We start from the raw sequence: 22,005 nt of genomic DNA, 5'->3' as shown, positions 1-22,005 counted from the left end.
CAAAAGGAGAGAGAGCAGATCACCAAGTCACTGCATCCGACAGCTCTGTAGTCAGCAAAACGTGTGCCGCTCCTCCGATTTTGGAGAGAGAGAGAGAGAGAGAGAGAGACTGCAGGCAAGAAAACTGGAAAATAAACAAAAGATGAGAGCCAGACCATGAGAAAGGGGGTGGGGGGGATGAAAGGGGGCAAAAAAGAGGGTTGGAAGCTCCAGCCACATTCATTCCTGTGTTCCTTCACCCAGCTGTAGCAGACTGGCACCACGCCCACCACGTCCAGCTGCCTTCTCCACTCAGCTGTAGGTTACGAGGAGGAGCGGGTCTTTGCTAGGCGCCCGTGCCCTCTGGCCTGCCAGCTTGGCCCCTGTGCTCACTCTGGACCAGCTTTCACAACACGCGTTTCACAACGTGTTCCTGTCGGAGAGCTCCTTGTTTGAGAAACACCATTTGGAAGGGGTGTTTCTTGCTTAGATCCAGACATCAAGCCCACACGTCCAACAGTGGAGGCACTCTGAACGCCCGCTGTCCCGTTACCGAAGGCCGAGATGGAAATTCGGCGCGTTCGTAATGTTTTCCGCAGCTGTGTGAAGGATAAAGAATGGAAGCTAATTTAGATTCGGCGCGGGGTGGGGGGGTGGTGGGTGTGGGGTTGGTTCAGGAACATGGCAGTTGGCGTACAGAGTAGGAACTTCTGGTCAAAGCTCCTCTCCTACACTCCTGTCTCTCCCTGGTCTCCTCGCTCTCCCTGGCTGAAGTTGTTGCACAGATTTGAATGTTCTCTATTGCTCATGGCATTGTGCCTTATTAGCTTGGCTCATGCAGCCGTGGGTTGGCTCATAGCATGTGCGGTGTGTCCCAGAATAGCAGTCTAAGTGGGCGGGGCAGTGCTTACTATGAAATTTTAGATGCGTCTGATTTGGAGGGTCCTAGGGACAATGATGTTTGTTTTGGTTTTTTTGTGTTTTTTTTAAGAGAATTTTTTTTTCTACTGTTTATTTTCTAGGGTTTGGTGTTTTTGTTTCATGGATTTGTTTCAAGTTTAAGACGGTGTAGACGTAAAAGCCGCAGCTTTCTACTCTGTCTGTGTGTGTGTGTGTGTGTGTGTGTGTATGTGTGTGTGTGTGGGCGATTGTCTGTCTGCGCTTTTCATGGCTCTGACCGACAGCCTGCAGTCTTGACCACAGGAAGTGATTACATAGCCACTGGCTGTTATAATTCTGCCCAGAGGAAATGCTATCTCTGCTCAGTGGAGGCAGCTAATTAGGGACAAACAAGGCATCCGATCTTCAGAGGCACCGGTGCATGGTGGCTTAACGACCACGATACAATCCCCAAAGCTGTACATGGGTAAACTGGGATCATATATCTTGCTGTTTATGCTCGTTACTGGAATACTTTGCCAAACTGAACTCGGATCAAATGTCCTAGTGTTAAGCTGTATTTCTAAAGCGGTCATACTGATCTGGAAGCAGCTATTGTCCTGGTTAACACAGCCCCCGGTCCCTGACAGGGCTCTGGATCTCATCAGCGCTGCTGGCTCAGTCCCCTGTGGTCCTGTGTTCCTCCATTTTGGCTCTGGGTCTTCAGCCTGTTTCCAGATTCTGGCAGCAGCTCCCTCTCTGCGCTCTCCTCTCCGATCAAAACCTTGTGTTTGCGTTTCTTTTTTTTCCCCACTCCCCTTTCTCTCCAGCTCAGATTTTCCGCAGCCCTGCCCCGTCCCTCATCCTCTTCCGCATTTAGCGCGTGGAGGTGTCCTCCGCCAGCGTTCCTGACCGTCTCCTGGTTCCTGCGGAGAGCAAAGTGTTGCTGTGGGTTTGCTTAACGGCCTTCGAGCTTGTATAAAGCAGGAAGTGAGACCCCACATGACCCCGGCATCCCCTTAACCCCTTCAGCGCCCAGCCGGAGAGAATGCTGAACCCCCTTAGTGCCTTCTTAGCGTCAGACTAGCACAAGTGCCTGACTGGGACAAGCATCTGAAGGAATGTCAACACTACCTTCCTTTTCGTTTCTGGAGGGCTATACATGAGACCCTGTTACAGGCGGACGCCATGTTGGTACAGACACCACGTAGGAACCACGCCACTCACATTCAGGGCACTGACCTTTGACCTCAGCAAGGCTAATGATAGGCCCATGGGCTTGCTTCAGGCAGTCCAGGAGAACCTAGGCCAGGGTCCATACCCTTTGCCCTCAGTCCAGGGGCCCTACGTCTAATTCTATTCTCTGACCCTTCCCCCTCAGGCATCATGTTGGCCATGATCTCCACAGCTAGAGGGAGGAACATCTGATTAGAATTAGAGAGTGAAAGGTCCTGCTAGAGCTGTGCCAGTTGGCTGCAGAGGGCAGATGTGTTGATGCTCCGTTAGGATTCTCCTCAGGTAGACAGAGAGTCCCGCGCTGTTGAGATGTGAGGAAGAGACAGACGAGGAGAGGTGGTCGCAGAGTGTCACAGATGTCACACACATACGTTTAATGATTAATGTCAGCAAACTGCTGCATTCACTGAAATAAACTTTATCATCTTTTGTCTATGCAATTAATACAGGTTGGGAAAAACTATCGTCTGACCCATTGTAAGCTCTAATGTACCTCTAATGTATTAGCCTTAAATCCATCTGGGTTCTTCAGGAACTGCAGGGCAACATGAGTCTTGTTTAGTGCTGTGTGGTTCTGGGTTAGGGGAAGACGGTACATTCTCTGGCTGAAGGGTGTTTTCTGTCGGTAACTAGGAAGACCAACATTAATGAAGACTGTGCATACATCTAAAGCTGTGTGTGTGTGTTACACATCTGTGCTACTTTTGCTTTTGTTCTCTGTAGATGCAAATTGGTGAGTTTAAAAACAAGCCTTTGAAGCTCAACTCAGAACAGATGGAAGTGCTCAGTGATTGTGTGCGAGAGAGGGAGTGTGTGTGTGTGAGTGAGAGAGAGAATGAATGTGTGTGTGATGTTTTTACTTTAAGGCAGCTGTTACCTTTCTGTTTCTTGTCTCATTAACTTTTCATTTTACAGCCTAGTGCTGTTCAGGACAACATGCAGGGTGAACAATGTTAAATGTCTGTGTGTGTGTGTGTGTGCGCGCATGTGAGTGCACGCATACATCTTTGTACTTGTCAGGAGAAAACAGCAGCAGCAATTACCAACCTTGACAGAACCAGTGATGCGTTGAAAAATTATAAGATTATGAGAGAGAGAGCGAGAAAAGCAGGTCAACCAGTGGACCCAGCCTGCACCCTGCTGCGGAGAAACAGGAAAACAACATGGCTATTGGGTTAACGACTCCTCTTCCTCTCTACTGCAGAGCTGCTGCCACCCCAGAGGTTGCCATGGGAACTGGACCCTGGCCCAACCCCCCAACTGAAGCGGAGCAGCTTCAGGCCCTGATGGCCGCCGCCAACGGTGAGACCTACGGCCGTGTCCTTCTCGCACACTTTTCCCGCATCGCCTCTCTGCCCCGCTCCTTTCCTCGTGTGTAGCATCGCAGCGTGTAGCACACACTAACCCAGCCGTCCTCGCTCTGCATCTCCCCACCTGCCCTGTTCAGGGTTCAGTAACCCTCATCCTCTCTCGTCTCCACACCGTGCACATGTTCTCCCCTAAGGTGTCTGCATATAATGAGCCTTACATCTCTATTTCTCTCACACACCCCTGCCGCGGTACAGTCTGCTCTGTTGCCCTGTTCCTATCGAGGTCTTTGACTTACACGTCACACATTGTGCAAATACAGATTCAGACGCGTTAACTGTCTTTTTGTTTTAGTGCCAAAATGACACGTAAACGAATGTTAAAAACAAAACGGAAGTTATGCTGCAAAAAAACCACAACAGAGGGTTCTTAAATCCTCAGTTAAAGTTTTATTTAAAGCACAACCGTTCAGTGTTTGAATGTTTCTTACTGTAACAGGCCACACAGGTAGTGTTTCTACCCTACACTTTATTATCAGCAGATCTATGACTGGCCATAGCAATAAACACGAAGGTCCCCCCCACCCCCGGGTGCTCAGTGTAGCAGAGCATTTCCGTCCTAATCAGAAAGTTACACCCCTTCTTTCCCCCCGCCCCCAGTTCCCTGCCTGAGTGAGCAGGCTTAAAAACCCAAAGACATGCATTCACACACACACACACACACCTACCATGGACACAGAACATAGCGGCACGTACTCGTGATGCAGCGTAGACCAAAACACTTTATTTAAAAAAAAAAACATTGTGTTTAGAGCCTAGATTAGCAGTGCCCAGTAATGTGAGTCATACTGACTGAACCTCATCGTTATTTCCGCTACCGACACAGTCCTGTCCCCCAGCACAGCCTGCTCGCTCTCGCAACTTTCCATGAGCACATGAATTGGACTGTGTCACGGATGGGACACGTGGGACAGACGAGGAGAGCAGGACTGTACGGGTCGCCGCGAGGCTCGTTAGGGTGTTGGCGACCGCCGTGCACACGTCCAGACCAGTCCCGCTTCCCGACTGTGTCAGAAGGCCTGGATAGCTGTTTGTGGCATTGTTTGGCAGCGTTTATCTTAGCTGGGCCGTCACTTGCATCAGTGAACCTGTGTGTGCGCACCATGTGAGAGTAACCGCACTGAGTGTTTGGCTCTGCACAGCAGGGGAAGAGGAGGAGGAGCCAGGCACGCGCGTGCACGCACACACACACACACACACACACACACACACACACATCACCACGGACTAGCCATCAAGTGTCTAATGTCCTCCTATGGGTTTTACAAAGCTTGTATTTACAGCACGGTGCACCTTTGCACACACCCCTCTGCTACACCCCTCACCCCTCTTAAGCCACTCCCCTCCACTCCTCTCATTGGCCCTTCCTTCTTCCCCCATGCAGAGGTGAGCGAGGCCACCAACACGCTGGGCCCGGGCACCATGGGACTGAGCGCGCGCTACGGGCCGCAGTTCACCCTGCAGCATGTGCCCGATTATCGGCAGAACGTCTACATCCCGGGCAGCACGGCCACGCTGACGGCCGGCGGGCAGCCGACGCAGCCCCTCCCCCCGCAGCAGGTGCTGCCCCCGCCACAGGCATGCGACGCCCAGGCCGAGCCCCCCAAGGCCTCCCAGACGCCTGCCTGCAAGAAGAAGTCCGCCAAGAAGGAGAAGAAGTAGCAAGAGAAGGGAGGAGATATCGGGGGGGGGGGTTTGGGGGTAGGCACAGAGGGGCAGAAGAGCACGGATGTGGGGGTGGGAGAGTAAACAAAAAACGAATAAATGTGTCACTGTTTTCTCTGTCTGAAGGGTTCCCCCGTTCCCCCCCCCTTCGAGTGTCTGGTTGTGGTGGGCACGCAGGTGACTCCGTCTCATTCAGTCCCATCGTCCGTTTCCATGTAATTAGGTTCCTTCTGACTTCCCATCGAGGTGAATGTTTCCTAAGGATGGGAGAATGAACTCAAGCTGTTTTAAATTAATTTTTTTTTGTTGTTGTTTTTTTGGAAACGTACATAATATTTTGAAGGACAGTTCTCTCTCATATATCTAGCAGTGAGGGGACATAACTCTTCACATGATTCGTATTGTTCATTCTGCTCTGCTTCACTCAAAGGGAGAAGGGTTGACCTGTGTAGATGATTTAATAACTATCAATATGACAAAAGAAATCAACATAGTGATCAATAAATGTGATGAATAATCCCATATCCCATGCTGCATTTCCTGGCTTCACCCAAAAGGTGATTTTTGTATATACATTTTATGTTTGGAATTCTTTAAATGTTTTGTTTGTTTGTTTCCCTGGCAATGCTGTGCTTATGCTACCATGGTTGGAATTCCTCAAAATGTTAACCTGTGAGGTTTCAACCTTTGAGAATCTTTACTGTAATAACACAGGTAATTGTTTTTGCATGAAGCCACATTATAACATCCTATAAAGGGAAGCTGAACTATGCATTGCTTGACAGAAAAGTTCACCCAGAAAAGTTCAATTAGATGTTAGAATGAAAAAGTTTAACTTCAGTCCTTTTGAAATGCAGTTTCTCCATCTTTAACTGTTTTCTTGCCTTTGGGTGTTTCACAGAGCCAAAATAAGTGTGTGTACTTTAACAGCCAGAGTGTATTATTACCAACTGCCTCCCACTCCAGAAGAGATTTATCTTTCGTGAACACTCGAACACTTCTCGTCTTTTTCTGCTTGAGTTCAGAAGTATTTCCAAGCTTTTTTTTTGTTTTGTTTTGACTAAACCCGTGAATATATGCTGAAGATAATGGTAAAACAGTTCTAGCACTGAGGACACGTGAGAACACGTGAGAACACGTGAGAACAGAGGGTTCATGACCAGGCCATTCCTGGGCCCTCCAGTCGTTGTGTAGTCTGAGAACCCTTCCACTCAGTGATGAAGAAATGGTAACTTGTAAATAGAAAATAACACTATACAGAGGATATTCAGTGCACATAGCGCATCCAACAAGAACAACCTTTTCTGATATTCTAAGCCTCGACCACGGGCTTCCTACTGGAATGTGTTGCATCACTTTTATTTTTTAGTAAAACAAGAAAAACAAATAAAAATAAATGCTTTAATGTTCTGGAAAATGTGTTGCAAAAGTAGTAATTTAGTATATGAAGGTCAACTAATACGACTGTAAATAAACAGATTAACTTTTAAGGACTTAAAGTGACACGTAGACTAGAGACTTGCTGTTTACACAAACATTTCTGCATTCATCCCCCTTCTCATCCTGATCGCCCTTCAAGGGGCACATGTGTAAACAAGATAAAAAGAACCTCCTAACCCTCTTAAAAAGCCTCACCCTTATTTTTGTGATTCCTGTTGTGCATATGTGCAAACTGCTTCTTAATGTCTGAATGAAGACTCAGATATGAATATTCCGTGTGTCTGCCATGCTGTAATGCTTTCTGTACCCTGCTGGACCATCTTATAACCGCCAGCTCCTCAGCATTGCTCTTTATTTTATATGCTAATATTTATATTGCTGTTTTATTTTCTCTTGAACACTGACATTTCAAATAAAATGTTCTGAAACCATTAATCCTTCATAGCCATTTCTGACAGTGATATTCTGATGTTATTTCCATAGCTAATACCATAACATAAGAAATCTGGATCATTTGCATGTGTAAAAAGGGGTGTGAGACCAAAGCTATGGTTTAATACTTAAGTAGGTGCAGTCTTTCCATTTGTGATGGCTGGACTGGGAGTATTTTTATTCTGCTAAAGGAGGTTGCACCTGTGCAGGTGCTTTCTCTCAGCTGAGAAGTAGCATCCAGCCAAAGCAGCAGAAACAGGAACATTTTGTCCCTTTTCTGAACGCTCAGAATGTTTAACAGCTTCTCCACTTGGGTTTAATGGACACCATGAAAAAGGTGCAATGTTTTAAACATCTGTTTGGACACGGAGAGGTAGCAGACTTTCAAATGGTGCAGAATGCTACCCTCTGTAACGAACTTAACCCAAACTACCTCAAAGAGAGAAAGGCTCGGCTAGAAGACGGAATAAAGACACATTACATTACATTAACATGACTAACAACACAGTGTTTATTTGTTTAATACTTTATAGTCTGAGATCAATACTCCCTTCAATACTGCACCAAATGTGGCATGTTTTGTATATGAATGATTATAAGTTGATTAGTATAGGTATTTGTGGAATACTAAAGATGCTTACGAAATGCCATTTCTACTTGAAGGATTTAAACTAAGCTGTTAAGTGAATCCTTAGGTAAATCCCTCTGACGTAGAGTGTAAATGCAACAACACGTGGTAGTCTCACAGCCAGCAGGTGCTGCCCACGCACAGGAGCACAGTGAGCTTCACGCACTCGCAGGCCCACAGCATGCAAAGCTAACTAAACTCAAACGCAGAGGCTGGGCTCTAATGGAGGGAGGGAAAAGCTGGGCTAGCTAACAGGCTTCTCTTTCATGCCTGTTTTTACTTTGCGATTTTGATTCATTCTCATTCGCACTCTCTCACACTTGCTCTCTTTCTCTCTATGAAAGGCTCTACCCCGGCTTCCTCTGCCAAAATCTTGGCACATTTTGTCAGCTGTGAGACAAGAATACAGACAAGGATTCTCACCAGCCTTTGGGAATGGCGTTGATATGACGCACACAGACGCTGGAGTGATACGAGTGAATCTGTACTCTCTGCTACCTGGCCAGAAACAAGAAGAAAGGTCAGCATGGCAGTGGTTAAGGCAATTGGCTTGTAATTGGAAGGTTGCTGGTTCAAGCTCCATCGCTGCCACTGTTGGGTCCCTGAGCAAGACCCTTAACCCTCAGTTGCTCCAGTTGTACTCAGTCATATTGTAAGTCGCTTTGGAGAAAAGAGTCAGGTAAATGCCATAAATGTAAATGTAAACATGAAAATGCTATATGTTGTTAAAACTGACCAGCTTAGTGACGTAGCATCAGGACAAACTACCCCTAGACCCTCAGAGGAAAAAAAAGAGGCTATGTCTCTTCTCTCTCCCTTTGGCATAGAGTGATAAATAGCCCTTTGTTGAGATGAGAAGAAAAAGATGTTAATCCATATAACCCCCCCATACACACCCACCCACAGTGTAAGTGCTTGCAGAACCACGGTCTCTCTTCTTTGGGAGCAGGGGGGGGGGGGGGGGGGGTTGGATCTTGAAAACAGATTGAAAAAGGAAGGGACATTAAAAGAATTGCTATTTTCCACAAAACAGGACGACCACAAAACAAAGCTAATGAAAAGCACGGACTGGTGAGAGCAAAACAAAACCTCCTTCAAACCTTCAGTGTAAAAGCAGAGCGAAATCTCCCTTCTTCAGGGTATAACAGGCTACTGTGGCGCAACCAACCGACGTCCCTCCCTGTAGAGGACCAACGGCAACCGGCCAGGAGAAAAGAAGACCTATATATCAACACATACGGTTAGTATCTAACACAAACAGCATGTTTCCAGCATTAAGATCAGGCGTATTAGCATCAGAGTACAATGTTCAGTTCACTGAGCTGTGAGTGGGCCCACTGAGTGTGAGGGGAAACCGAGGGTGAATCTGAAGCACGTTAGATATGCTACACTGAGAAAGAATTGTGTCCACCCATTATCGTCATGGCGACAGGTGTTGTTCAGCTTCTGTGGCAATTGCCAGGGATGTTCTGAGATGTTGGCTCCACTCCCTTGGTGGGGTGTCTTCACATTCTCAAAACAACAGAGTCAAACCTCAAAACATGTTTTCTTTCTGCACACAACCCGGCAGAATAGCATTTAAGAACGCAGGTTAACCGTCATTGTTGGAAGCGTTGAATTACCTTTGGTGCTTTGAATTGTGTAAATAACGTCAAAACCATGTGAATCTGTGATTTTTCAGTTTAACCTACAGGACTGACCCTAAGCACAACATTTTCCTGAACTGTTACGTGGTTAAATGAATGGTACCCAGCCTGGGCTCTACAACCCCTTTGTTGGTCTGTCTGGTATGGTGAGGGCATACACAGACCATGGTGTGGAACTTCATGTGGTAGCAGGTGACAGCTCTGTGGCTCCTCCCAACCTCAAGCCCCACCCCATCCTCAGGCCCCTCCCCAACCATGCTCATCTGCTGGCTCCAGAACGCCGTTTTTAGATGAACTGACGTGTGTGCTGGACGTCCCAGAAAATCCTTCCAGTCATTCTCTTCATTATTTTTTTTTTGTTTTGTTCTGTTCATGTGGTACTCATACTGGGTATTACAATTAGAACACCAACAGAGGAGAGAAGGACCCCTAGAACACTGAAATGGCAGTGTGTGGCTATCTGTGACATGAAGGAATTTTATTTTTTTCAGCATTCCCTCTGAATTTTTAAATGTTTTAAAAAAACAAACAAAACCACATTTTGTTTTTTTCCAAAATGTAGAATAGGATATTTGAACATTAAAGAAAATATTCTCTTTACCAGTCGGCTTCATCTGGAAACAACATGCAGTATGGCCGCCACATGTCGCTCTGGGGGGAAATATGTGGTTAGCACTGAAATCTCCAGGGGGTGTCTAAGGGTCTTCCTCATGTCTCCTGTTAAAAGCAGAAACTGAAGAACCTGAGAGGCCTAACATTTTCATCTGAAGCGTCTAATCTATAACCACTAGAAGAACCTTCACATCTGCATCTCCAGAGGGCAAAGTTCATGTTCAGTCCCATTACTGTGACCTTACACAGGTTTTATGGTGGGTAATGAGGCCCCAGGCAGGACGGAGATATTTCACATCATTTTATGTTCTGTAGTTATGAAGATATTTGCAACTGACATTTAGTGAAATGGCGATGTGACCTTGTGAAACAATTCAGGGTTAAAGTGGATCAGTACATCAGTATAATCAGATGTCTGAAGGTTACATTTTAATGTACACTAGTTCATTTTAATAAATAATAATGAATGTAATTTGTAGATGGATGACTATGATTACACAGACAGACAGCCACATGAAGCTCCATCCTCAATTGTATTATCAATATTCATTTTTATTATTATTTATCAATTAAATTTTTTTTTTTTTTTGGTGTAGCCTGGTGATATCCCTGGAACAGCAATGATGAAAAGATAGGAAATCCATATTCTCTTTAGGTGACGGACATCCTGTAAACACGTAGTAAGGTCTTCTCAGTCAGGACATGGACATGAGACAGAATGCTACAGTGAGGAGTCATGACTCAAACGAAAGATGATGGAGGAAGCCATGACGGCCATAACAACGGAGCTGTTACACAAAGAATGGCGAAAGCACAATGAGCAAACATTAATCTGTATTCATCACAGATCCATTACAAGCTTGCAAAGCATGCCGCACACACTCTTCCAAAAGCACACTGTTATAAAATCCATTTCACTGTAAACATCCTAAGGTCCTGCGAGTTTGTACTGAAATCAACTTTATAATGCAAATGTAATATTAAACATTTGTTTTGACCATTTATCTCCTCTACAAAAGGCATTTGTATATGTTGTCATGGAGATGATGGTGAGTATAAACTGAACAGTGTATCTATCCACAGTGAAAACACTGTCACTGCAATGGCTGCAGTAATTCCTAATGTACGATGTATTGGCGGTAAACTACAGCCAGGACCCATGTTGGCACGGCAACACCTTCCCAGCTCCCACGACCTCCGTCTTACCCACATGGCAACCACACCTCTGCCCCGCCGTCTGTCTCAGTTGTCAGACGGAAGGGCGTGGCTCTTTTCATCCTGACGGAACATTCACTTTCATCTTGTTCTCAGTGAATCTCACCCCTCTCCGTTTCTACAGCAACACTCAACTCCTCCTCTTTCCCCTCACACACGTTCACACTTTCCGGAGCGCTGGAATGGGCTCGTCACGTTACCTTAAGACAGCGCATGTCTGTCTCAATCATCAAGAAAACACAAAAGGACATATGGAAAGCTTTCAAAACATTTTTCCCCCCACTTCCTGTGAACGCCTAAGCACAGAGTCCACAGCAGAGAGAGAAGAGGATGGAAGTCCTGGGAAGGAGGGCATGAAAAAAGCAGGCCAACGCTAGTCAGGACTAAGACAAGGAGAGAGGAGGAAAAAAGTTAAACTCTGTGTCTTATTCATAGCATTATTCAACCTTGCTAAAGAGCTGTAAGCACCTTTACACACACACACACACACACACACAGTGAGGCATTTGAGACCATGCCAGCACACTCTCCCTGTGCTACTCCACTGTTGTAGGGCGGATCCGGCCGTTCAAACCCTGAGCCCACGTGGCGAGCAGACAGAGCAGGGAGGCTCAGAGGAAGCCAGAGAAGCGAGATCAGGGCAGATGAGACACAGTGGTGACAGATGAGGCACAAATGGTGATCAAAGAGGGAGTTGGGAGAAAGGGGGCCGATGTCAGTCATATGAGCCTCGGAGACAAACCCAAGGTGACATCATTGCCGCCAATAAGCGCTCTCGAGTGGTGCAGGGGGCTCTGGTGTGAATTACTAATGAGCATAAAGCACTGGCTGGACGTACAATAATCGCTGTCAGCGTGCGAATACAAGGTGTCCCGATACACAACAGCTCCCTAGGAAGCCAAGAAACATGCGACCTAATCTAGCAGAAAGGCAAGGAGACATCTACTCATCGGCCCTGCTCCCACGTCCGCGCTACTCCATCTGCGGAAGTGACTCGGGACACGATGGACAACAGCCTTATTTAGAAAGGGCTTCTTCTGCATGCCTGGAGCAAAGAGAGGTTGTGGTAGTTATCGCATCACTTTGCCACTGAGTAACTACAAAAACCTGCCAATCCGTGAGGGCGAGGTGGCAGCTGGTTAGTCATTAACAAACAGCCTCAAACACCCTCAGTCACACTTTCTCCCATTTATTACCCACAATCCTCGTCATCCACACTTTCTCAGGACTTGGCTAATTCAGGACAAACCACTACTGACTAAAATAGACCAATCTCTGACACACACACACACACACACACTTTTTGAGAGGTAGTGTACATGGTCTTAGAGGTCCGATGACTGATTCGTGTGTGTGTGACAGATCAGATTCAGATACAGCTGGAGGCTCACACACACTCCACCACAGTGGTAGCCTTCATATTCATCTTCACACTGAAATTTAATTCAGCGTGTGTGCCACCGTTCTTCTGCCGGGGGTGTGTGTGGGAGAGTGCTCACTGTACCAGGCTTGAGGGGGTAAGCCATACTAGTTAACATTCAGAGGGCATACTGTCCCTCTCACACGAGAGGGAAGCAAGAAAAAAACCTACAACTTAATACGCACGCGCGCGCACACACCCTACCACCAGCAGCCAATCACGCTCAAGCTCATATACCAAAACTCTAATTCTCTATTTGAAACACAGGCATATGCGCATATATCCTCACCATTGTAACACTAATCTGTATATGTCGATAATGGAACCGTTAAAGAAAAAAAGAAACCTGAAACCAGTGTATAATAAAGTGGTAATTATTTACAAACAAACAAACATGTTATTTGCTTCAGGAATGACCCTGGCCAAAACAACAAACAAAACCCACACTAACAAAAGAAAATACACTAAATAACCTAAGAAAAAGAAAGATACATGGGAATAGTATCCAACACCAAACAATATTTATGGTATATACAACATGCGCAACATCTGGTGAGGAACGGAGTGGAGTTGAAACTGGAAATGGAAGGAAAAACCTGACACTGGACCTGGAATGCACATGCAGCAAAAAATCCCGACACACACACACACACACCTTTACAGACATGACAGTGATGATAACACAGCGCTGGTCCCAAACATCGCCACTGTCATCTGCAGCCCAAACTCCGCAAGCTAGCCAAGCCAGGCTCAACTCGGCGAGCTAGCCAAGCCAGGTTTAACTCCACAAGCTAGCAAATCTTAGCGTAACTTCACGAGCTAGCCAAGCCAGGATAACTCTGTTAACTGGGTCTGATGGCCCTCCTCCATCCTGAAACCTTTAGCAGAACATGTGGTTACTGCATCTTCCTACACAACATGTCTTGGCCTCCCAGACTACAAACCACCAAGCAGACGCGTGGGGAGTGGAATGCTATTCATTTCATCAAGGTAGGATTCATCAAGTGGCAGCTACGCTAGTATAGGTCAACATAATCCCACGACAGTAGGAGGTTTCTCAGTGTTACACCAAAAGAAAACCCAGGGGTGTGGATTTAATATTGATTATAACAACAGTTAGGATTATTGTTATTTTAATAGGAAAAAAGGCATTTCCTTCTTAATCCAAGGAAGTCTCATGTCCATTTCTAACACACACCCTCCAGTGCCATTTCTTCTGTTTTCCAGCTCTTTCTCTGGGGTTGAACAGTTTCTCCTGAGTCAGCCTCAGCTAACTGTCATGAAGAAGAAACCCCAGGGCAAAGGTGGGCTCAAGCTGGGAAAAGAAAGAAAAAAAAAGTGCAGAGCGCTTTATTTTCAGACTTTGCTAATTAAGAAGAAAGGAGAGAATGAAAGGGAGGTATTTAGAAAGGGGGGAGTCCAGGCCTGGACAGATTAGACTTGGAAAGCAAGACAAATGGTGCAGTGCCAGCACTGCTAGAAAAAAACCTCCATGAAACACAGAGCAAGAAGAATGTGAATTTTCCAACGCGAGAGTGAGCGCCAGAGAAAAAGCACGTCAGTCATGGGCAAGGGTATTAGTTGTGCCTCTTCTCTCACTCTTGTGACCCCACCCCTCAGAGAGGGTAAAATATTCTCCAACATTCACCCGGCTACCTGGAGACCACAGAGACACCAAGCCAGCCAATCAGCTGGCCTGGGAATCGGACCCCTGGTCTCTGATTGGTCACTTGCCTGTACAGAGCTCATTATTATACCAATGTGGATGTTGCGTCACCGGGCCACGACTGAGCCAATTATCTGCCAACACTTTGTGCTTTTTGCCACAATCATCTGGATAATAAGGCAGGGGAGAATAAATTACTTACAAGCAGGAAATGTGGAAAGGAGAGAACAGCACTGAAGGATTAATAAGCATGAATGTGTGGAAATGTCATCTGAAAATAATTACAAACAAAGACAAAATCTGCTTAGGCAAACAAATGCACAGAGGCCAGCAAATGTCAGAAACAAACATTTATCATTTCATATGCAAAAGACTCAAGTTCAAATATTTGACAAACAGTCAAACTTTCTTCTATGTTCATATTCACAAACATTTTGCAAGTGGTTGTTTGTGTAGACATACACACTGGTGCAGATGCTGCTCTGCTGTGGTTGACTTGAACTCACTCAGACCTCTATAGTCTTGGCAGATATTGTCTTCTCTTGAGTCCCCACACTAATCATTTCATCATGACCATATCTCCATTTCTCTCTCCCTTGTTCGTCAGATCTTGGCTTCTTATGGCTCATTTAGTCCAACAAGACCCGACGCGGCCGCCAAGCCACACCAGAGAGCGACAGGTGAGAGAAAATTAAACAATGATGAGAAAGAGATGAAACACTGCAGTGTAGACACAAGAGAGAAAAAAATATGAAAGATGAAAGTGAAACACACGAGAGAATAAGGGGGAGGAGAAAAAAAAAAAAGCTGAATCGAAGGAATTAAAAGTCCAGAGCAGTTAAATTCTATTACTCGCATCCAACAAAATCCAGCAATTAATGCTGGAATTACACACTGGAAGAGTTAGAGAGAAGCCTGACTGATTCCTACATCTCTCTCACTCACACACACACACACACACACACACACACACACACACACACACACAGAGACACAGAGAGAGAGAGAGAGAGAGAAAGAGAGACACTTGGTAATGCCCATTAGCTCAAGGCCTTAGCAAGATAAAAGCAAAAAAGCAGCAGTCATTACGATCCTCCAAACCACTTTTGGAGCCTAAGAATGCTGAAAACAGACAGTTAGGTTTGTCCAACACAAAGCCGTTAATACACCCCAAAGATGAAGGAAGACCCAAAACATCCTGTTCAGGAAATGATCACAAAGCTTCAATCTTCTGGAAGACACCTGACAGAAGAAACCAATAAAAACCGTGGCTGGTGTCTGGTGAGGAGGAAGAGGAGGCAGGCAAGGTTTCCAAGGAACAGGGTTCAGGAAATACAGATTTCAGACACATCTTGTGGTCAAAACATCATTGTAACTATGATGGGGACAAGATCTGTGGATGTTCCTCAAAAGAACAAAAATTTCATTCAACTTAAAATTTCATTTAAAATTTAAAACCATTGTCCGGTTTCTGAACTGTAGACAAAATAGTAGTAGTTTATATTTATTTCATGAACACCAATACAATCATTACAATGGGTGGTAATTTAATTATAAATGTTTGCAATAACACTTTAAAATCTGTTTAATACAATAGTAATTGATTTCTCCGAACCTACGCCTAACAAGCAAGTTCAGCCAATAGACCGGTTTTGGGACCCCCTATTTTGTTAACAGTTAGGTACATTGGCAAACATCCCAAACTTACGAGACGTACTGTCTCATATGCCCTTCGCTATAGGTTGACTAAAGCTCATCTTACCCCACTCTCCCCTACATGACTGGCACAGGCAGGCAAGATGCCCTTATACTTGCTGCTGAGAATGGAGGCAGATGTTTTGCTTTTAATGTCCCTAAGCAATTGTGATTGACTTCCTAGCTGAGCCTGCATAGAGGCCTGAAACACATCTCTAAATACAGGAAAGGTCTAATGGATCAAAACCATTGCTTTGTCTGTCTTGATACTTGAGACCTGAAAACCTCAAAAATAAAAGAGGAAACTGAATCTTAAGGATGCCATCATCCTAAAATGTCAACAGGAGTCATGTGATATGCCCTGGGAGGTGTAGAGTAGCTTAGCCTAGAACCTCACACAGCCTACTGGCTGTTATAGTGAAATATGTTTAGCACATGTTGCTGTGGCTGCAATCATCAAGGCATGAGAATTAATCTGTTTTGTTCTTAGTGGAATGAGCCACATGGCAACATAGTATTCCAACATTCCTCAAGTTATCCAAACACTCATCCCTCTCTAGTGCTGCAGTGATGGTAACAGAAGCAACAGAATGTACCCGTCTGTCCTAAATGACCCTAGAGAGGAGACCTAGATGGGGTTCTGCTAGAGAGAAAGCGAGAGTCTCAGGAGCAGCTGTTGTCCTGTCTTTACCTAATGTCCAAAAGCAAGGCCACTGCAGCCAGCGGGATTGCGTGTCATGATGTAGTGTGAAAGCTGTGGAAGATTGATCATGCAGAGCTTCTAGGATTAGGCTGGAGGAAATTCCAAATCGGAACTGCATTTTAAACAAAAAGACACTATTCACACAAACACGCACACTCACTTTTGTTCTGTACTTGTAAGGGCCTAAAATTAAATGTGTAGGAAACCACTGGGGCGGTTGACACTCAACAGACTGAACTCTGATTGCACATTCGATCCACACAAACATGGCACCACATCTCATCTTTCATACACAGAACACACAACCCAAAATGACATGCTACTGAAAACAATTTTAATGGCAAAGATTGTGTTAACAGATTGTGTGTTAACAGACTTGGAAGCAAATCATTTCACTAAATATAATTCAATATACACAATGAATTAACACAAATGAAAATGAATATTCTTACAATAAAATAATCAACAATAAAAAAGTTTAACTGAAAAACTGTCCTTAAAAATAGGGGGAACAAAGTAAAGACAAAATCAGAAAGCCTTTTGTGTTCTTCTCCAGTGATCGAATGTCCCCCAAAGCACATATATTTGTTAATATCATATGCTTGTTTAACAATTTAGAAAAGGACCATTCAGTTTTAGTGAAGGTTCATCAAGGTCTTCACACAGACTCCAGCAGATATCAGTAGTTTAAACTGGCCACTGACTTCCAGAATGCTCCGAAAATCTGGTAAGTCAAATGAAAACATCTAGCTTGGTTAAAAAAAGGGCTACCTGAATCTCAGAAGCTTTCATTTTCAAAAAGAAACCATAACCAGGATCCAACGCTTGTGAGAACAGAGCTAAAGGTGCAGGTATCAGAAGCATTAAAAATGACCTACTTCTAAGCTTTATCAGACACTTTTGAACCTCTGAATGGAAAGTTTCAGTACGATTTCTGATTCGCTGGATAGTTCTGCACAAGAGGTTTGTTTGTGGTAATGACAAATTAAGAAAACCAAGGTGCCTGAGAGAGTCAGGGTTTTCACCACGCACACAAGACGGCCACACTACAAATGAGTGAAAAGTGCTCCAAACAAGCTCAACTGCTTGGGTACATCCACAGTGGTGATGTAAAGACTCCTTAGACACTCATCACACAGCGCTGGTGTTAAGATTCCTGCTCTGCCCACTGATGAAGACCACAAAGCTCACTCGCCCAAGAACAAGATTCATCACTCCTCTCTGTAGAGGCGATGCAACCAAGCTAATACACTGACGTTACTGCAGAACACCCAGACGTCTCTGGGCTCTGCAAGGCTGTGTTCCCACAGGCCTTCACATCCTGTTTGTTAAGTATCCCGATGCTAATCTTAACGCAGGCTGTAGACTTTATTCAATACAGTCACTCCAAACGTCCAAAACCGTCCACAGGCAAAAACTTGTTTAAAACGCATGTGAAATGTGTGCAGGTTTGGAGAAACAATGCGCATTTCAAACAGTATTTTTGAAACAGTATTTTCAAACAGTATTTTATTTCAACAGTATAAACAATCCGTATTTATTTCCCGATGACGTGTTCAAAAGCAACGAAGCGGAAAGCAACCTTCCGCTGAGCTGTGAAGCAGAAAACTGAAACATCCACTGTGATCTGAGCAGACAGCGTGAGTGGAGAGGTGAGCACAGCAGACCTGACCGACTGAGGGATGTAGGGACCAGTGCCAAACCCTTCTCTGAAAGTTGCAGTCGTGTTACGTTTCGACAGGAGGGATGGAATGCAGCTTTGCCTTTCCACGCGCATACAGAAGACAGTTTGTTCACGTTGTACGAGTCACGGCAAAGCCACCCTGGTAAGACACAGACAGACGAGCAGAGTGGGTGTGTCTGCTGCAGTAGCACCAGAGTGCACAGGAAGCGGAGCAGAAAGGCGCATGCGCGCGTATTCGCCCCTGTGGTGCACATGCATGCGCGTGCTGACAAATAAAACACGCGTGCATACGAACACGCAAGACAGCAGTGTTGGACACAGCATTTCTGACAGTTGAGGCAGTTTGGTAATTGGGAAGGACAGTGGGTAAACATGTGCAGACACACACCTTAACGAGAAACTACAAGATAATCATAGGATCAGCAACACTGAGCGCTCTAAAGGACTAGAAAAATCTACTTAGAATAGCAACACAGGAAGAAGAAATTAAATTTAAAAAAAACACCTCATCGTATGATGAGGTCTCAGACCTTCATTCTCTAAATACACACACACACACACACACACACACACACACACACACACACACACACACACACACACACAGAGCAAAGTGAAGAGGAACTGATCAGTCAGAGAGAACACCTGTAACTGGTCACACCCACACCTAAGGCACACTCCCATTGGACATCGTGTTGATATTGTACTTTTTTAAGCAATCAGTTGGCACCAAGCCTAACCATTTTCCAGCACTTTGCATACAAACTGTTCTGCATAGTAGGCACAACTTAACCTAGAAACCAAAAACAAACCTCAAACCCTAAGTGTAGACAACAAAGACGCGGGGAGAGAGACTGATAAAACATTTTTTTTAAGGCTAAGTGCTGGATTGCAGCAGGCATGACGAGAATATTTAACAAATCTACTGTGATCTTTGGGTTGTTACTTATTGCTTTCAAACAGAGTGAGTGAGAGAAAGGCGGGGGCGGGGGGGGGGGGGTTAGAGTGAGGGGTGCTTCAAGTGCTCCTCTGTGAGAGAGGCCAATGGCGTGAAGGATTTCTCTGGGGTTCAAAGAGAGCCCAGCCCTCATTGGTAGACCCCAAGCACTGTATCCCCAAACTCCCAACATCTTCAACAAGAAAGGGTGAGGTCAACAACGTAGGTCCTAGTTTGACCGCGATAGGGCACTATCCAAGAGATCCTCCAATGACCCCGCGTCTTCCACAGGCTCTGCCTTCCTGCTCTCAGTGTCCAAGCGCTTCTTCTTGGACACGGCACTGGGTGGGGTGTCCTCTTGCAGCAGCTCTTTGGCTAGAATGTTCGTCACCGCGTGGCCAGCTCCTCTCCGATTGGCTAAGAGCGAGAGAGAGAGAGAGAGAAATAGAGCAAGTGCAAACAAGTGAGAGAGGAAGAGAAAGAAGGTGAACGACCTCTTCAATTAGATCGCTCTGATGTTACTGATGAGGTCAGGTCAGCAGTCACCAACAACTGTAGGTCAAGTCAGTACTGTAAGGCTAAGAGGAGAGACTGTAGGTTGGAGGCACCTCTCAGCATGGTGGAGCAGGACACCAGCAGGAGAGGACGGCGGGAGGAGGAAGACTTCTGCGCAGCTCTCGCTGAGCTGGTGCAGCACCTGTTGTCCCTCTGAAGTAGCGTAACACCTAACAAAGTTTCCTCCTTTGCCCTCACCTCACCCTTCACATGCTTCCTCCAGTCAGGCCCCGTCTCTCTCTCTCTCTCTCACTCGCTTCTTACTCCTATTTTTATTCTAGCCCTCTCCCTCATTCTCTGCTTTGGTCGCACTCAGTGAGATGTTAGTAACCTGTACAGCAGTTACCTTAATGCAGGCTGGCAAGTTTTTAAATGTTTGTTTTTTAAACATTTGGTTCTGGAAAACCTCATTTAAGAATCCCACTGGCCTCAGCAGGCAAGACGAGGGACATTTTATCCTCTTTTAATGCATTCTGTTCATCTTAGACATACAAACCTGTAGCAATACAACAATGCAGTGCATTTCTTGAATCACCGATTTCAAACTGATGGGCCCGGTTTGCCTGTAGGGGACAGTTCTGCTAGGTTAAGCTACTTACTAGTTTACATACATGCAAAGAACCCACACAAAGCAAACCCATGCAAATGAAGCCATTGAGGAACTTCAGTGGCTAGTTGGCTTACAGTCAGAAACACACCCAAACTGCCAGAGACATCACAAAGGCACATGGTTCACTAAATAAATACCACCCATAACCAACAGACCCATACGGCATGCGTACACACGCGCGCGGGCATACATGCATGTGTTACCGAGCAGGTGTCCAACGTGAGCTGAGACAAGCAGAGCAGCGAGTCTGTTCAAAGAAGAGTGGAGAGAGAGAGAATGAATGAGAGAGTTAAGGGAAAAGGAAAGACAAACAGACAACGAAAAATAGAAAGAACAAAAAAAGAGAAAGAAAACCAAAAGAAAGGCAAGGAGGGCAGAAAGCAGGAACGCAGAGCCCAAAGGACGAGAGAGTGGTGTGGGGCCTCGGCGTGAGGAGGGCACTGGAGTAGTGCTCTCAGCTCTCTGACCACACCACCACGGGGCAACACACGGCCCGCACCAACGGCCAAGTTTGTGTTCTGTTGCTCTGTTACGGTGCTTCAAGGCAGGCTCCTAAATGTGACATCCTTCACCCTGCAGTCTGTTAGCAAAGCTCTCTAGACACTACTGCTATGTGGCCTGTATCCATAGTAACAGCTCACGTCCATGTCAACTCCTGTATCAGTGTTAATGAGTGATAAGGGGGCGATGAAAGGTTTAATTAGCACTCCGGTTTCATCTTTCCATTTCTTCCCCCTTTAAACACTTTATATCCTATTAAATCACATTTTAATTAAACTTTTATCTCTATTTTTCATTTTATTTCTTTAAATTAACTTTAGTTTTCTATTTAAATCAAGTACAATTTTATTTTAATAAATTGGCTTTGCTCACAGATCTGGGAAAGTATTAAGCTGTTTTGTTATTCTGCGTCTGTGAGAAGCACTGTGAGAAGGGCTACTCCGGTCACCTGGCCTTGCCTTGCCTGCCCTGCAGGTGGCGCTACACAGTGTTACTGCTGTGGCCCTCTTCCACCACTGCATCGCCTCTGCCTTTAAAAAAAACGACAAAAAAACAAACAAACAAAAAAACCCCCACAGCGGAGCAGCGCCGAAGTAAGGATCTCCACACGCTTTTCACTGAAAACTCAAACAAGAGAGAGAAAGACAACCCCAGTGGCACTGCTAGTGCCACTCGAATGCCACTCGGCAGGCTGGGATGAAGGCTGTGCCATCTAAGAGAGTTTAAGACCTTGTTTGAATTTTTAGACATTATGGCTGCTATTTGCTTTGATCATCTACAAACATGCATTTCAAACCCTTTAAAATTATTTTATTTCATTATATTATTATATTTATTATTAAATTACTGGGGAAATGATGAGAACATTTTAAAAGAAACCACACAAAATAATAAATCGCACAGTACACATGAGGCAAGGAGGTCAGTAATGCAGGTTATGGCAATGTCAGGATTCCCTGAGCTAAACAGCACCCCCAAGACGCAGCAGAAAAAACAGCCACCTCCTTGTACTGTGAGTAAGCAAGTTTAAATGTGTTTTACCACGAGCTGGAGGCAGACGGTGGGAGGAGGTCAGGCAGCTGCTCTCTCTGCTGGTGGGGCAGAGTTGAGGTTTGGACTCTGCTTTGTTAGGTCT

The 22,005-nt window shown here is 45.3% G+C and overlaps 2 protein-coding genes and 1 long non-coding RNA gene across 22 annotated transcripts in view; 2 read left to right on the top strand and 1 right to left on the bottom strand.

The window, feature by feature from the left end:
- Positions 1-7,001, top strand: part of LOC113577132 (protocadherin gamma-A11-like) — a 119,671-nt gene extending 112,670 nt beyond the window's left edge. For all 18 annotated transcript variants that reach the window (XM_081712935.1, XM_035521421.2, XM_035521394.2 and 15 more), the window contains exons 3-4: positions 3,299-3,396; positions 4,846-7,001. In XM_081712935.1, coding sequence (XP_081569061.1) covers positions 3,299-3,396; positions 4,846-5,123 — 376 coding nt within the window. In that variant the 3' untranslated portion in view covers positions 5,124-7,001. The remainder of the gene's footprint in view (positions 1-3,298; positions 3,397-4,845) is intronic.
- A 1,610-nt stretch (positions 7,002-8,611) lies between these two features.
- Positions 8,612-10,904, top strand: LOC145657647 (uncharacterized). Its single transcript, XR_014123525.1, has 3 exons — positions 8,612-8,866; positions 10,003-10,141; positions 10,481-10,904. It is a non-coding gene; the product is annotated as an uncharacterized LOC145657647 (long non-coding RNA).
- A 5,991-nt stretch (positions 10,905-16,895) lies between these two features.
- LOC145657539 (protein diaphanous homolog 1-like) overlaps positions 16,896-22,005 on the bottom strand; it is a 23,535-nt gene continuing 18,425 nt past the window's right edge. For all 3 annotated transcript variants that reach the window (XM_081712917.1, XM_081712918.1, XM_081712919.1), the window contains one exon: positions 16,896-19,621. In XM_081712917.1, coding sequence (XP_081569043.1) covers positions 19,434-19,621 — 188 coding nt within the window. In that variant the 3' untranslated portion in view covers positions 16,896-19,433. The remainder of the gene's footprint in view (positions 19,622-22,005) is intronic.

This window comes from Electrophorus electricus, chromosome 4 (assembly GCF_041902795.1).
Source record: "Electrophorus electricus isolate QZ-2024a chromosome 4, ASM4190279v1, whole genome shotgun sequence".
In the NCBI taxonomy this organism is placed as follows: domain Eukaryota; kingdom Metazoa; phylum Chordata; class Actinopteri; order Gymnotiformes; family Gymnotidae; genus Electrophorus; species Electrophorus electricus.
This window is presented reverse-complemented; position numbering and strand designations above follow the sequence as displayed.